At 34.3% G+C, this 11,079-nt stretch overlaps 4 protein-coding genes across 4 annotated transcripts; 3 read left to right on the forward strand and 1 right to left on the reverse strand.

Moving 5' to 3' along the window:
- The first annotated feature begins 2,335 nt into the window (after positions 1-2,335).
- On the forward strand, positions 2,336-4,326 carry LOC115445446 (39S ribosomal protein L53, mitochondrial). Its single transcript, XM_037442716.1, has 3 exons — positions 2,336-2,573; positions 3,008-3,135; positions 3,941-4,326. The coding sequence occupies exons 1-3, from the start codon at positions 2,428-2,430 to the stop codon at positions 4,099-4,101; spliced, it is 435 nt and encodes a 144-aa protein (XP_037298613.1). The 5' UTR covers positions 2,336-2,427; the 3' UTR covers positions 4,102-4,326.
- LOC115445447 lies at positions 2,363-4,336 on the forward strand. Its single transcript, XM_030171722.2, has 3 exons — positions 2,363-2,573; positions 3,008-3,135; positions 3,941-4,336. The coding sequence occupies exon 3, from the start codon at positions 4,109-4,111 to the stop codon at positions 4,283-4,285; it is 177 nt and encodes a 58-aa protein (XP_030027582.1). The 5' UTR covers positions 2,363-2,573; positions 3,008-3,135; positions 3,941-4,108; the 3' UTR covers positions 4,286-4,336.
- A 4-nt stretch (positions 4,337-4,340) lies between these two features.
- LOC115445444 (eukaryotic translation initiation factor 3 subunit E) lies at positions 4,341-10,532 on the reverse strand. Its single transcript, XM_030171719.2, has 9 exons — positions 10,437-10,532; positions 10,201-10,317; positions 9,898-10,065; positions 9,254-9,376; positions 5,953-6,194; positions 5,745-5,879; positions 5,387-5,581; positions 4,760-4,994; positions 4,341-4,453 (listed from the first exon to the last, which is right to left on the reverse strand). The coding sequence occupies exons 1-9, from the start codon at positions 10,530-10,532 to the stop codon at positions 4,427-4,429; spliced, it is 1,338 nt and encodes a 445-aa protein (XP_030027579.1). The 3' UTR covers positions 4,341-4,426.
- On the forward strand, positions 6,193-8,544 carry LOC115445445 (zinc finger protein 521-like). Its single transcript, XM_037442715.1, has 3 exons — positions 6,193-7,897; positions 8,045-8,222; positions 8,393-8,544. The coding sequence occupies exons 1-3, from the start codon at positions 6,813-6,815 to the stop codon at positions 8,447-8,449; spliced, it is 1,320 nt and encodes a 439-aa protein (XP_037298612.1). The 5' UTR covers positions 6,193-6,812; the 3' UTR covers positions 8,450-8,544.
- Positions 10,533-11,079: the final 547 nt, after the last annotated feature.

Below are 11,079 nucleotides of genomic sequence, written 5' to 3' on the forward strand. Positions count from 1 at the left end.
ACCGGTAGTTCCTGAGATTAGCGATTACTGCTCCGCTCCTATTGGGCATAGCGTGGTGATATATATAGCCTATAGCATTCCAGGAACAAAGGGCTATCCAACACAAAAGAATTATTCAGTTCAAACTCCTAGTTTCTGAGATTAGCCATTACTGCTCTGCTCCTATTGGTCATAGCGTGATGATATATAGCCTATAGCACTTCACGAACAAAGGGCTATCCAATACAAAATGATTTTTTTAGTTCGAACCGGTAGTTCCTGAGATTAGCCATTACTGATCTGCTCCTATTGGGTATAGCGTGATGATATATAGCCTATAGCACTCCACGAACAAAAGGCTATCCAACGCAAAAATATTTTTTCAGTTTGGACCGGTAGTTCCCGAGATTAACCATTACTGCTCCGCTCCTATTGGGTATAGCGTGATGATAAATAGCCTATAACACTCCACGAACAAAGGGCTATCCAACGCAAAAAGAATTTTTCAGTTTGGACCGTTAGTTCCTGAGATTAGCGCGTTCAAACAAACAAACAAACAAACAAACAAACAAACTCTTCAGCTTTATATAATAGTATATAGATCAGCTTTATATAATAGTATAGATAGGTATATGGTCGACGGCCACCAAAGCGACCACACTGCTCTAAACGCATTTAGGCGCAGACGCATGCGTTCGAAATTTAGGGCGTAATTTGTCAAAAGTGTCAGGAGTATGTAAAATTTATAATCTCAGACTTCACTTATTCTTTATAACCATTTCTTGTCTATTTAAGTAGTTTCCACACGAAATCATATAAATGTTTATATAATTTCGCATTGTGGTAGTGATCTTCATCTATACTATTATATAAAGCTAAAGAGTTTGTTTGTTTGTTTGTTTGGTTTGAACGCGCTACTCTCAGGAACTACCAGTCCAAATTGAAAAAATCTTTTTGCGTTGGATAGCCCTTTGTTCCTGGAGTGCTATAGGCTATATATCATCACGCTATAGCCAATAGGAGCGGAGCAGTAATGGCTAATCTCAGGAACTACCGGTCCAAACTGAAAAATTCTTTTTGCGTTGGATAGCCCTTTATTCGTGGAGTGCTATAGGCTATATATCATCACGCTATGACCAATAGGAGCGGAGCAGTAATGACTAATCTCAGGAACTACCGGTCCAAACTGAAAAATTCTTTTTGCGTTGGATAGCCCTTTGTTCGTGGAGTGCTATAGGCTATATATCATCACGCTATACCCAATAGGAGCGGAGCAGTAATGGCTAATCTCAGAAACTATCAGATCGAACTGAAAAAATATTTTTGTGTTGGATAGCACTTTGTTCCTGGAGTGCTATAGGCTATATATCATCACGCTATGACTAATAGGAGCGGAGCAGTAATGGCTAATCTCAGGAACTACCGTGTTTGAACTGAAAAAATCCTTTTGTGTTGGATAGCCCTTTGTTCCTGGAGTGCTATAGGCTATATATCATCACGCTATGACCAATCGGAGCGGAGCAGTAATGAAACATGTTGCAAACACGGGGAAAAATTATTAGTTTTGAGAGCTTCCGTTGCGTGCGCTGCGTAAACGATTAAAGTTATGCAACAATGATGTATGACGGGATTGTTCCACTTAAAAAGTTCTAAAAAATATATTATAAAACAAAGTCCCCCGCTGCATCTGTCTGCCTGAACGTGTTAAACTCAAAAACTACCCAACGTATTAAGATGAAATTTGGTATGGAGACAGTTTGAGACCCTGGGAAGAACATAGGCTCCCGGGAAACTACTACTTTTATAACGGAAAACTTTAGCCTGAAAAACTTTATAACGCGGGCGGAGCCGCGGGCAAAAGCTAGTATAATATAAGCATGGACACCGCGCCACCAAGATTAGTTTTAGAGAGGTGCATCTGCAGCTATGCACTATACTTCATAAAACCATTAAGTTTTCTTTTACAAATTCAAATAGCGTGGGTTTTTGAAAATGCTTTATACCATGCCCATTATTGCTTATTTTTGGTGATTTATTTCTTGGCAGGGGGGTGCACGTCCACCTACTTGCGCCCCCGTTCCGACGCCTATGAATATAAGGTTGAAGTCTATAGTGACCAAGAAGGGTCACAAACGGATTCGTGCCCGACCATATCCGGTGTCCGGTGTTGAATGACAATAATTTATGCCATATATCTAATAAAATTTCTTTTCATTTAAATAATTTATCTGTTTAAATGGATGGGTACTTGTGAAAGACTTAAAAAGTAAATATAATTGTTGTATTGAAATTTTTTTTATAGTACATTCAAATGAATTAAAAATATGAAACTAATAAATTATACTGATGTAACTCTGAGGATGAAACGGAACGTCTTTTGTATTGATTTTTGCAGCACCTAGGTACTTGCCTATACATTTATTTTCAGAAAGTAGCAAACGATTTATTATGTCTATCCCATTTAGTGGCGCAATAAGAAAATCTGGGGGAGTTGCTTCTGCGATAGGAAAGCAATTAAAGGCCGTGAATCTAAAAGCTGCAAAGAGGATTACAGTGAAATTCGATCCTTTCGGAGACAACGTTGCTCACACTAGGTAAGAAAAAAAAATGTATTATTGATTATACACAACTTAATATGTTTCTTATAGATGTATGTTAATTACTAACACTGAGTAGATAGGTCGATCTTGGTAAAATTTCATAGCATAAAAATACTGAAACATAACCCACATCTTTAAACGACGATAAAATTACCTAAATTATATTGTTTACTTAACAGTAACTACCCATATAATGTGCATAGTGATAAAAGTTTAGAGATAATCTAAACAAATACATTGCTTCTTAATTAGTTTGTAGGGCTTGTTTTATTTTGTCTTACATTATTATCTTATGCAGGATAGCATAAATTTACCTATTAATATAATAATAAATTAATATTGTGCTTTGCAATATTATTTAAAGGAATAAAATTATAATAAAAGGCATTCTAATTTTTTTTACATATTTATGCATATATTTGTTTTAGAAATTTTCTGCATTATATCAGTTCTCCAAAAATAAGCTTAACAAATCCAAACTGTTCTTTGAAGACAGAAGTGGTATGTGATCGCAGTGAACCAGTTGTTGAAGTGGCTATAGTGCCTTCCATAGCAGGTAAGATTATATATATATATATATATATTAAATTAAGGAAACATTGTAATTAAATTGTACTTCCAAAATTATACAACAGAAATTATGTTTCAAATATTTTTTTCCTTTACTACTTTATAGTTTAGTTGCATTTAGCCAATATCAAGTTATTTTTAAAAACATGTAACTAAAATAAATCTTTTTGTTTTTGTTAACAAAATAGTTTGTGATTATTGAATCTGTAAATTCAACTATTAAGTATACTAGTCATTGTGGTACACACTCCAAATACTGTCACTGTGAATATTCAATATTATAATATTAATTTTATGGTCCAGTTTGTCATGCAATATTGTGAAAGCACTTATTTTCTGTTTAAAGGATTTTGTAGTCAAGTTAATTATAGAACACTGAGACTTAATATATGACACAGGGTGATGAATGCACCGCAAAGCCCCCCAGTGTTTTGTCATTTAAAGTTCATGTGGAGTTTTTGCTGTTGAATGGACAATTAAAATGTTGCTTTTGTCATTATTTGTATAAGAAAAGATTATGTAGTTGTACTACTGTCTCACATAAAACTTGTTCTGAAGCAAATCATAACACCCATCATAAACTTAGCCCTATTAGGTACTGTGATCATATTATATATATTAGGTGTTTTTTTCAATTGGCTTGCAATTTTCCTTAAAAAATAAATATGGTATTCCTTTAAAAAAAAAAATAACAGTAAAATAATATCCAAATTTGCAACTAGCAACACTGATGCATACATTTCGGACTTGATAAAGAAAAACAAAATGCTTACCAATTATTTCTTTTTCAGACACATCAAAGATAAAAAAAGTTACACTAAAAAGTAGTAATCTAACTTGTTTGGAAATACTTCAGCTGTTTAATAAACACATCTCTTCAATAGCACCTGTTGAACAGTCCGTATCCTCAATTCAAACTAAGTCAGAGAAGAAGAAAACCAAAAAGAAGTAGTGTAATCATGGCCAAGTCTAAAGGAAACCTGCATGTTGTGGAGGAAATTTACAACCAGATACCATCATTCACAGATATATTTTCTGAAGACACCTTTTATATATTTGTAGCTTTCTTTGTAATGGCTACTATACTGGTTGCATTCATGTTGTCTAGATTTGTTACTATTAAACCTGTAGATTAGATGTTTATTGTTAGAATGATTATTATGAAATAAATTTTAAATTAAAACAAAGTGGTGTGTAAATAAATTTAATATTAAAATTTAATTCCGGTTGACAATGGAATTAAAAATTGCTGTGGAGACTATTGAAAAAATCCCGAATCAGAATTCTTGTGTACCCCAACGAATCTGCAACAAACACATGCTATTATAAAGACTGTATCATATAAATACAATGAAATCAGTATAATCAACACATTGACTGTGGAACCAAAACAATGAACTATCCACCAGTGCGGTCACTACGCATGTGATGCGATTGAGTTGGTTAGTCTTCAAACAATACTTCAGTTGTGCGCTTAAAGTACGCGCGTTGTGCAAAAAAAGACAACTGTAACGTGAGCCGCAGTCAATGTGTTAAGAAATGATTAAATGCTTCCGTGTTTATAACTCATAAGATATTGTAGTATATTTATGAGTTTTTAAAGAACTCACATCTTGATTGCGGGCTTTGTGCTTGCGTTCTACGAGCGACGTGAGAGCTTCCGAGCGCACCGCGAGTGAATCTATTCTTTCGACTAGTTGCTGGTATGGCGAGAGCGGCTGCGCACCCATAACCACGTGACCCAACTTGGAGTCTATCTTAGCATCCAAACGCGCGTTACGAATCAGGTTCACAATCCAACATTCGGCTTCATCTGGCTGCATGTTCAAATTTTCGGCTAACATTCTGGAACATGGAAATTATTATTTAAAAAAATACGATGCTTGAACTTCGACATAAAACCTGCTATGCGTGCATGGACAATATTGCAAAAATTAATGTTAGTTTACCTGCCTCTACCACTGGGTAATTTTCAATATGGATAAATATTTACGTAGTAACATATAAATATAATAGACCTCATATAAAAAGTAAATACGTTATGCCTGTTCTGTACGAAGGTACACCCTTGTATACATGTATGTCCTAAAGAAGGTCAACTGGGTATTGAATCTCCAGAAGAGGAAACGTTGGGAATAATATAATCGTACTAATATCCGCACGTAAAATACATTAGGATACTTATGTTTAGAAAACAATCTTCGTGGTATTTTGTCGGCGGTGACACTTGCACTTACCCAATACTGATAACTTGATGGATGCGGCAGAAAGTCTCGAAAATCATCAGACGAGCATTCTCGACGAACTCCTCCAAACAGGCGATCAGAAAGAAGTCAGTCAAGAGAACTGCTTGGCACTGATTTAGTTTCCTACGTGCAGCTTCAAAGTCGAAGTTTACGTACAGATGTTCTATAAATTCAGTGATTGGATCTCTGCAAATTGCAAATATACATTAATACTCACCTTCTTTCGGTACCTAACTATAGAAAAGACAATTTCTTACTATTATTTTTCTTTCATAATTCGATATGACTATTCCTATTATGATTCCAAATCAACAATGTACCAGTGTCATGAGCATATTATTTAAATTACCTGTAAGTATAAGCTTCTTGTTGTATAACCTTTACAAGATCTTTCAGAGCATTTCTTCTGGATCTATTAATAATAACAGCAGTGGCCAAGTAGCGAAGAATGTGAGGGCACATTGTTTGGATGGCATTCAGGTATCTGAAAAAAAAAAAAAACTAGGAATCTGTCCTTCAACATATTAACACAGTGGATTGGAAGTATTTATACTTACAATGGTTTATATAAGAACATTTCAATGATCAAATCGCGTCCCTTGACGTGGTTGAAGAAGACGAAGAGGGACCAGTGTACGAGCCAAGTGCGCTGCTGCAGCGCCTGCATGTTGTTGGCGGTAGCGCCCGCGCCGCCGTTGTCGATGAACTCGCGCAGTTTCGTCAGGTCCTCCAGCGCGCCGTCCCAGTTCTGCACTAGAATTTCGCTCGCCAACTTACCCCACAGCACTGGTAGATAATTCTGGAAAAACGCGTCTGTATTAGGTACTAAAATAACGACAAAAAGATTACACATTACTTTAGCGATAGCGGATATGGATTGCATTTGCAAAATCCTAGTTTCGATTAGCGATGTTTAGATGAGTTTTCCCTAATCCGCCTTTGGCCTTAAACGCTTATCATATTATGACTTCGTAACTACATTTTTTTTTTATAACTCGACGACGTCAGTCATTCGGGTGGAAGAAAAAAACACCAAATCGCAAAAAGCTTTGCGCCGACTACATTCTAATGTTTGGTCTAATTGCTAGAGCAAGTGGAGGAAGAAAAAAAGATTATTGACGATCTTTATAAATAAGATAAATCTATAAAGTAAGAAACTTCTTTTTTTTATTATTAAACGGTGCTAGACTACCTCGATTGTGCAGTGCATGTGCGTGTGTGGTCTTTTTTAATTTCACGCAATCGAGTCACGCAAAAGTTAGTTGGGAGAGTACATGTTAGACTAGTTAATTCATTTTAAGTAGAATAAATTCTATTATAGATGTTCATATACGAACTTCTTTACAATATGTAACATCCACGTCAAAATTGACGAATAATCGACTTGACAGTGTGTTGAGGTCACTATAGTAAAAAAATGTCTGTTACGAAATTAACGATTAATAAATATGAAAATTGCTCTAATTCCAAATATATGAACGTTATAATTGAAGAGGATGGCATAACGGCAGAAACGAAATTCGGTGACTGGATTGATGGTATAAATGAGCATAAAAAGAAGAATACAGAGAAGTCTTCTCGATTGGTAGTGAAAATAATCTCTGAAGACGAAACCAATGAGTTCAATTTAGATTCTTGCGCTAGAGAAGTTGATGATATAAATAAGTATTTGTGTACTAATAAGATTCTTAGTGGTAATATCCTACAAGACGATGAGTACAAGGCTTGCACCAAAAATTTCAACTCGCATGAATGTGAACAAAATAGTTTACTCAATAACAATAATATTAAAGGTCGTGATGATATTAGCGAAAAAATAGCTCGTGAAAATGATACTTCAATAACCGAATCACAAACATATGATTCCAAGCAATACCTGAGTCCACTAGAACACAGTTTAGAAAAGGTGAAGGAGAACAACGCCCGTATTATGGAAAACATACATTTACTAAACAGAACACTGAATTATACTAAGAAAAAAGAAATTCTTGACATTGTATCACCAAAATCAATGCCGTCCTATTCTTGTAATACTTGTGGGAAATGTTTCGTTTACGAGACTGGGCTGAGGAGACATTACTCTATGAGGCATGCCTTCTCAGAAATTCAGCCTCGCTGGCAAGTGGTGTGGACATGTGTTCAATGTTTTCAAGTGTGGCCGAGTCAAGATCAAGCCATGAAACATATACTCGTCTGTTGTAAATCGGACAATCCTGAATATGTAAGAGAGATCAAAACATCATCGCTATTGCAATGCGAGTTTTGCGAAAAAGTATTTACCAGTATACCCAGATTGCTGAGACATTTTAAGACGCATACTACTGCAAACAATTACAAATGTAATGCATGTGGAAACGTATTTTTATCATACAAAAGTGCAGAACAACACTGGCTTCTTTGTCCTTGGTTGAAAGTTTATTATAGCTTTTCATTGCCAAAACTTTTGTTGTGCAATGCATGCGATCGCAAGTTCAGAAATTACGATCAACTATATAACCACAGGTAACACAGTTTTTTTTAGTAAAAGGAAAAATAAAGTAGTTAATTTAGACATGAGTTAAATGTTCATAATGATCAGATATTATTATTGACCTTGAAATATTGTGGCTATAAGTTGACTGAGTAATACTTTTAAATGGTATTTTTCAGGTATAAATTTGGTCATTTTATATCTAAAATTCATAATAGTGAAGAGGGTTCTAATTCTGTTGGCACATTAGTTTACCAATGTGAAATTTGTGGACTATGGTACCTATCTCCAATGATATTAAAGGCCCACAGGAATCAATACCATCCTCACACAGATGATAGCATATTGCCAGGAATGGTAAGTACTACAAAAATTAGACACAGACTGGAACTACTATGAAAAAAAAAAAATTAGTGCATTATTAATCATCCATCTACAGAAGGCATGGAGTAAGACAAAGCAAGTACATCCTAATGAAGTATTGCAAAAGTGATAAATATAATAATGACCCATATTTTTCATTGCAGAACAAAAGTATAACCCAGGATTATACTACACAAAATTGTGAGTTCCACATTGATTAAGAGTTACAAAGAATATACCTTTGCTGTGTGTTAAATCTTATTAGGATTAGAGTAAAGCTGTTATTACAATTTACAATAAAAGTTGATTTCATCAATTCTATTTGTAATTTACTGGTGGTAGGTCTCTCATATGTGCAAGTACATCTGGGTAAGTGTCATCCAAATGTCTATTCCTTTTGCCAAGCAGTATTGTGTAGTCACTGTTGTGTTCTCGTTTGAAGAACATTATAGCCAGTGTAACTACTGGACATAATAAGACCTAATTTTTCATGTCTCAGGATACCAAGCGCAGTGGAATACCTTGGTATTCTTGAATCATCTTGAATACAAAGTATTGCTTGCAATACTTTGTATTCAAGATGTTGGATGGTGTCTCTACTATCTATGAGTGGTCAAGGTCACATCACTCACCATGAAGCGAATGGAAAGCTTGTCTCGTTATTCAATGCAATAAATAAAAAAAACAAAAAATGAAGTAGGTACTATACATAATCTACAGATCTCGCTGCTATGTCTTATCTGTCTTATTCAATAACTTACCTATTCATAAAAAAATCATTAAACGTGTGACTTTGTCTGTCCAACAAAATATATTTGTAATTAAATAATTCCAAATAATGTTAATAGTAGTAATAGTAGCATAATCCATGCTACATACAAAATTAAGTAATTAAATTTGTAATTTTTTGCCAAAGTGTATGCTGAAATCGTTTTACTATACTCCAACCAAACACTTCACACATTTGTCAATATCTATCCTATATTTTACTTTAAAATTTATGAAAACTGTAATCGTTTTTTTACCTTGTCGGTGGGAGACATGACAAGTTGGCAGAAGTATAGATATGAAGCTGACTCCACATAGTTACCACATTCATAGCGGTATTTGGCCAAGCGGTACATGCTGTCAATCATCTCTGTTTTGAACTGAAAAACAAAAAAATATATAATACTAATTCTAAATAAATTTATTAAATATAACTTCTCAGTAATAAAATATTTGGATCACTTTACAAATTTATAAATATTACTCCATATAACAAATACTAATATTTTTATACCTGGATAAACAAGAAATAGTGTTATATTGAGTGATTGTATAAAAAATACTTGTGTATGCATTAGTCCCATTATTTTTTCTTGGAATTTCACTAATCACAATAAATATAAGATATACAATTTTAATCAATAAAGGATTGATAGTACATATTTTTTTTATACAAACTTAATATAAATTTGAAGAAAGCCTAGATAAGTACCAATGTTTTGTCTATTCCTACTACTCAGCACCATAGTGCTGGTGTGATCTATACTGGTAATAAGTATTAGACTTAATATTCATTTTATTGCTGCTTTTGCGACAAAATATAATAGTTACCTCTAAAATATTTTCAGGTACTAATCCAATAAAATTTAAATTATTTTACAAGGCTCAACCTAAATCATACCTCATATTCTTTGTTGGTAGTCAGGTGATTTATAAGAGTTTTAGGGTCTCTCATAGTCTCAACTGTTTTCATAACATCATCCCTCTGCATAAGTCGTAACACAGGTTCCACTGCATCCTGAAGTTCTTGCAGCTGAGACAGTACTACACTTCTGCGCGACTTAATTTCCTAAATACAGATCACAATATGGTTGATCAGAAACAACATCTTTTTAAATGTGTGGTGTGGTGACTTCAGCATCACTACTTGGCTTCAACCAAAGGAAAATAATTCATATTATATACAATTGTGCTTTGCACTCACCTCGGGTGTATCCTCATCAGGATAAAGCATTCTTCTTATGTCAATAACATAATCTATCATGTTAGTTTTGCTTAGAATCTCCAATTTTGCTTGTAAAAGCTCCGATTGGTCATAGGTCTAAAATTATAAAATGAATTAAGACTAATAATACATAATTACGTGCAAATCTATGATTAAAGGCATAAATTATGTTCGTAATGTGAAATTTTGATGCATTTTTTAGGTTCATAACCTACCTCCTTAGCTGCTAAGAATTCCAGAAGAGGAAACACAAGATGCCGGTCTAAATATTGACCTATTTTAAACGTTAAATCAAATTTTGAATAACTCATCTTGTATTTGTTGTATTTTCACTCTATTTTAGAAACCCGTGTACTCGTAAAGGGAAAGAAATATGTAAAAGAAAGAGTGGCACAACTACACAACGACTATTGTTTCATGCCACGATGACACTCAGGGCTACATTAATATTGCATCTTCTTTACACGTAGCTATTGTGATATGTTAGTGTTATATGAAATGCTATAAGTGTAGTTTATAGAACATGTAACAAAATAACCTATAAAATAAAATGCATTGGACACCATTCACGCAAATGTCAAATATGATGGCAGCGTACAGACTGCATTAGGCTATGGCTAGGCTTACACATCCGGAAATTCACACATGTAATGCAGTCTGAATGTTCCGGATCCAATACCATTCGCACCCCCAGAATAAAATGGCGTAAGTCGTATGACGGCAAATAACATTGCAGTTCTTAATAACGCAAACAAAGATATGTGTTGCTAATTTATTTCCACAAAAGTTTTGACCAAATATGACGATTTAAAAATTAGTATTCTGCGTTGTAACGCAGGAAGTTCTAGGAACTTAGAA

The sequence above is a fragment of the Manduca sexta genome, chromosome 25, assembly GCF_014839805.1.
Source record: "Manduca sexta isolate Smith_Timp_Sample1 chromosome 25, JHU_Msex_v1.0, whole genome shotgun sequence".
Classification (NCBI taxonomy): Eukaryota; Metazoa; Arthropoda; class Insecta; order Lepidoptera; family Sphingidae; genus Manduca; species Manduca sexta.

Coding starts and splice junctions, on each gene's coding strand:
- LOC115445446 (XM_037442716.1), top strand. CDS start 2,428: ATGTCTATCCCATTTAGTGGCGCAATAAGAAAATCTGGGGGAGTTGCT. Junction 2,574..3,007: donor GACAACGTTGCTCACACTAG/GTAAGAAAAAAA, acceptor TATTTGTTTTAG/AAATTTTCTGCATTATATCA. Junction 3,136..3,940: donor TATAGTGCCTTCCATAGCAG/GTAAGATTATAT, acceptor TTTCTTTTTCAG/ACACATCAAAGATAAAAAAA.
- LOC115445447 (XM_030171722.2), top strand. CDS start 4,109: ATGGCCAAGTCTAAAGGAAACCTGCATGTTGTGGAGGAAATTTACAAC.
- LOC115445445 (XM_037442715.1), top strand. CDS start 6,813: ATGTCTGTTACGAAATTAACGATTAATAAATATGAAAATTGCTCTAAT. Junction 7,898..8,044: donor GATCAACTATATAACCACAG/GTAACACAGTTT, acceptor GGTATTTTTCAG/GTATAAATTTGGTCATTTTA. Junction 8,223..8,392: donor ATAGCATATTGCCAGGAATG/GTAAGTACTACA, acceptor TTTTCATTGCAG/AACAAAAGTATAACCCAGGA.
- LOC115445444 (XM_030171719.2), bottom strand. CDS start 10,532: ATGAGTTATTCAAAATTTGATTTAACGTTTAAAATAGGTCAATATTTA. Junction 10,066..10,200: donor CTGATGAGGATACACCCGAG/GTGAGTGCAAAG, acceptor ATCTGTATTTAG/GAAATTAAGTCGCGCAGAAG. Junction 4,454..4,759: donor ACAAAGCCCGCAATCAAGAT/GTGAGTTCTTTA, acceptor TGTTTGTTGCAG/ATTCGTTGGGGTACACAAGA.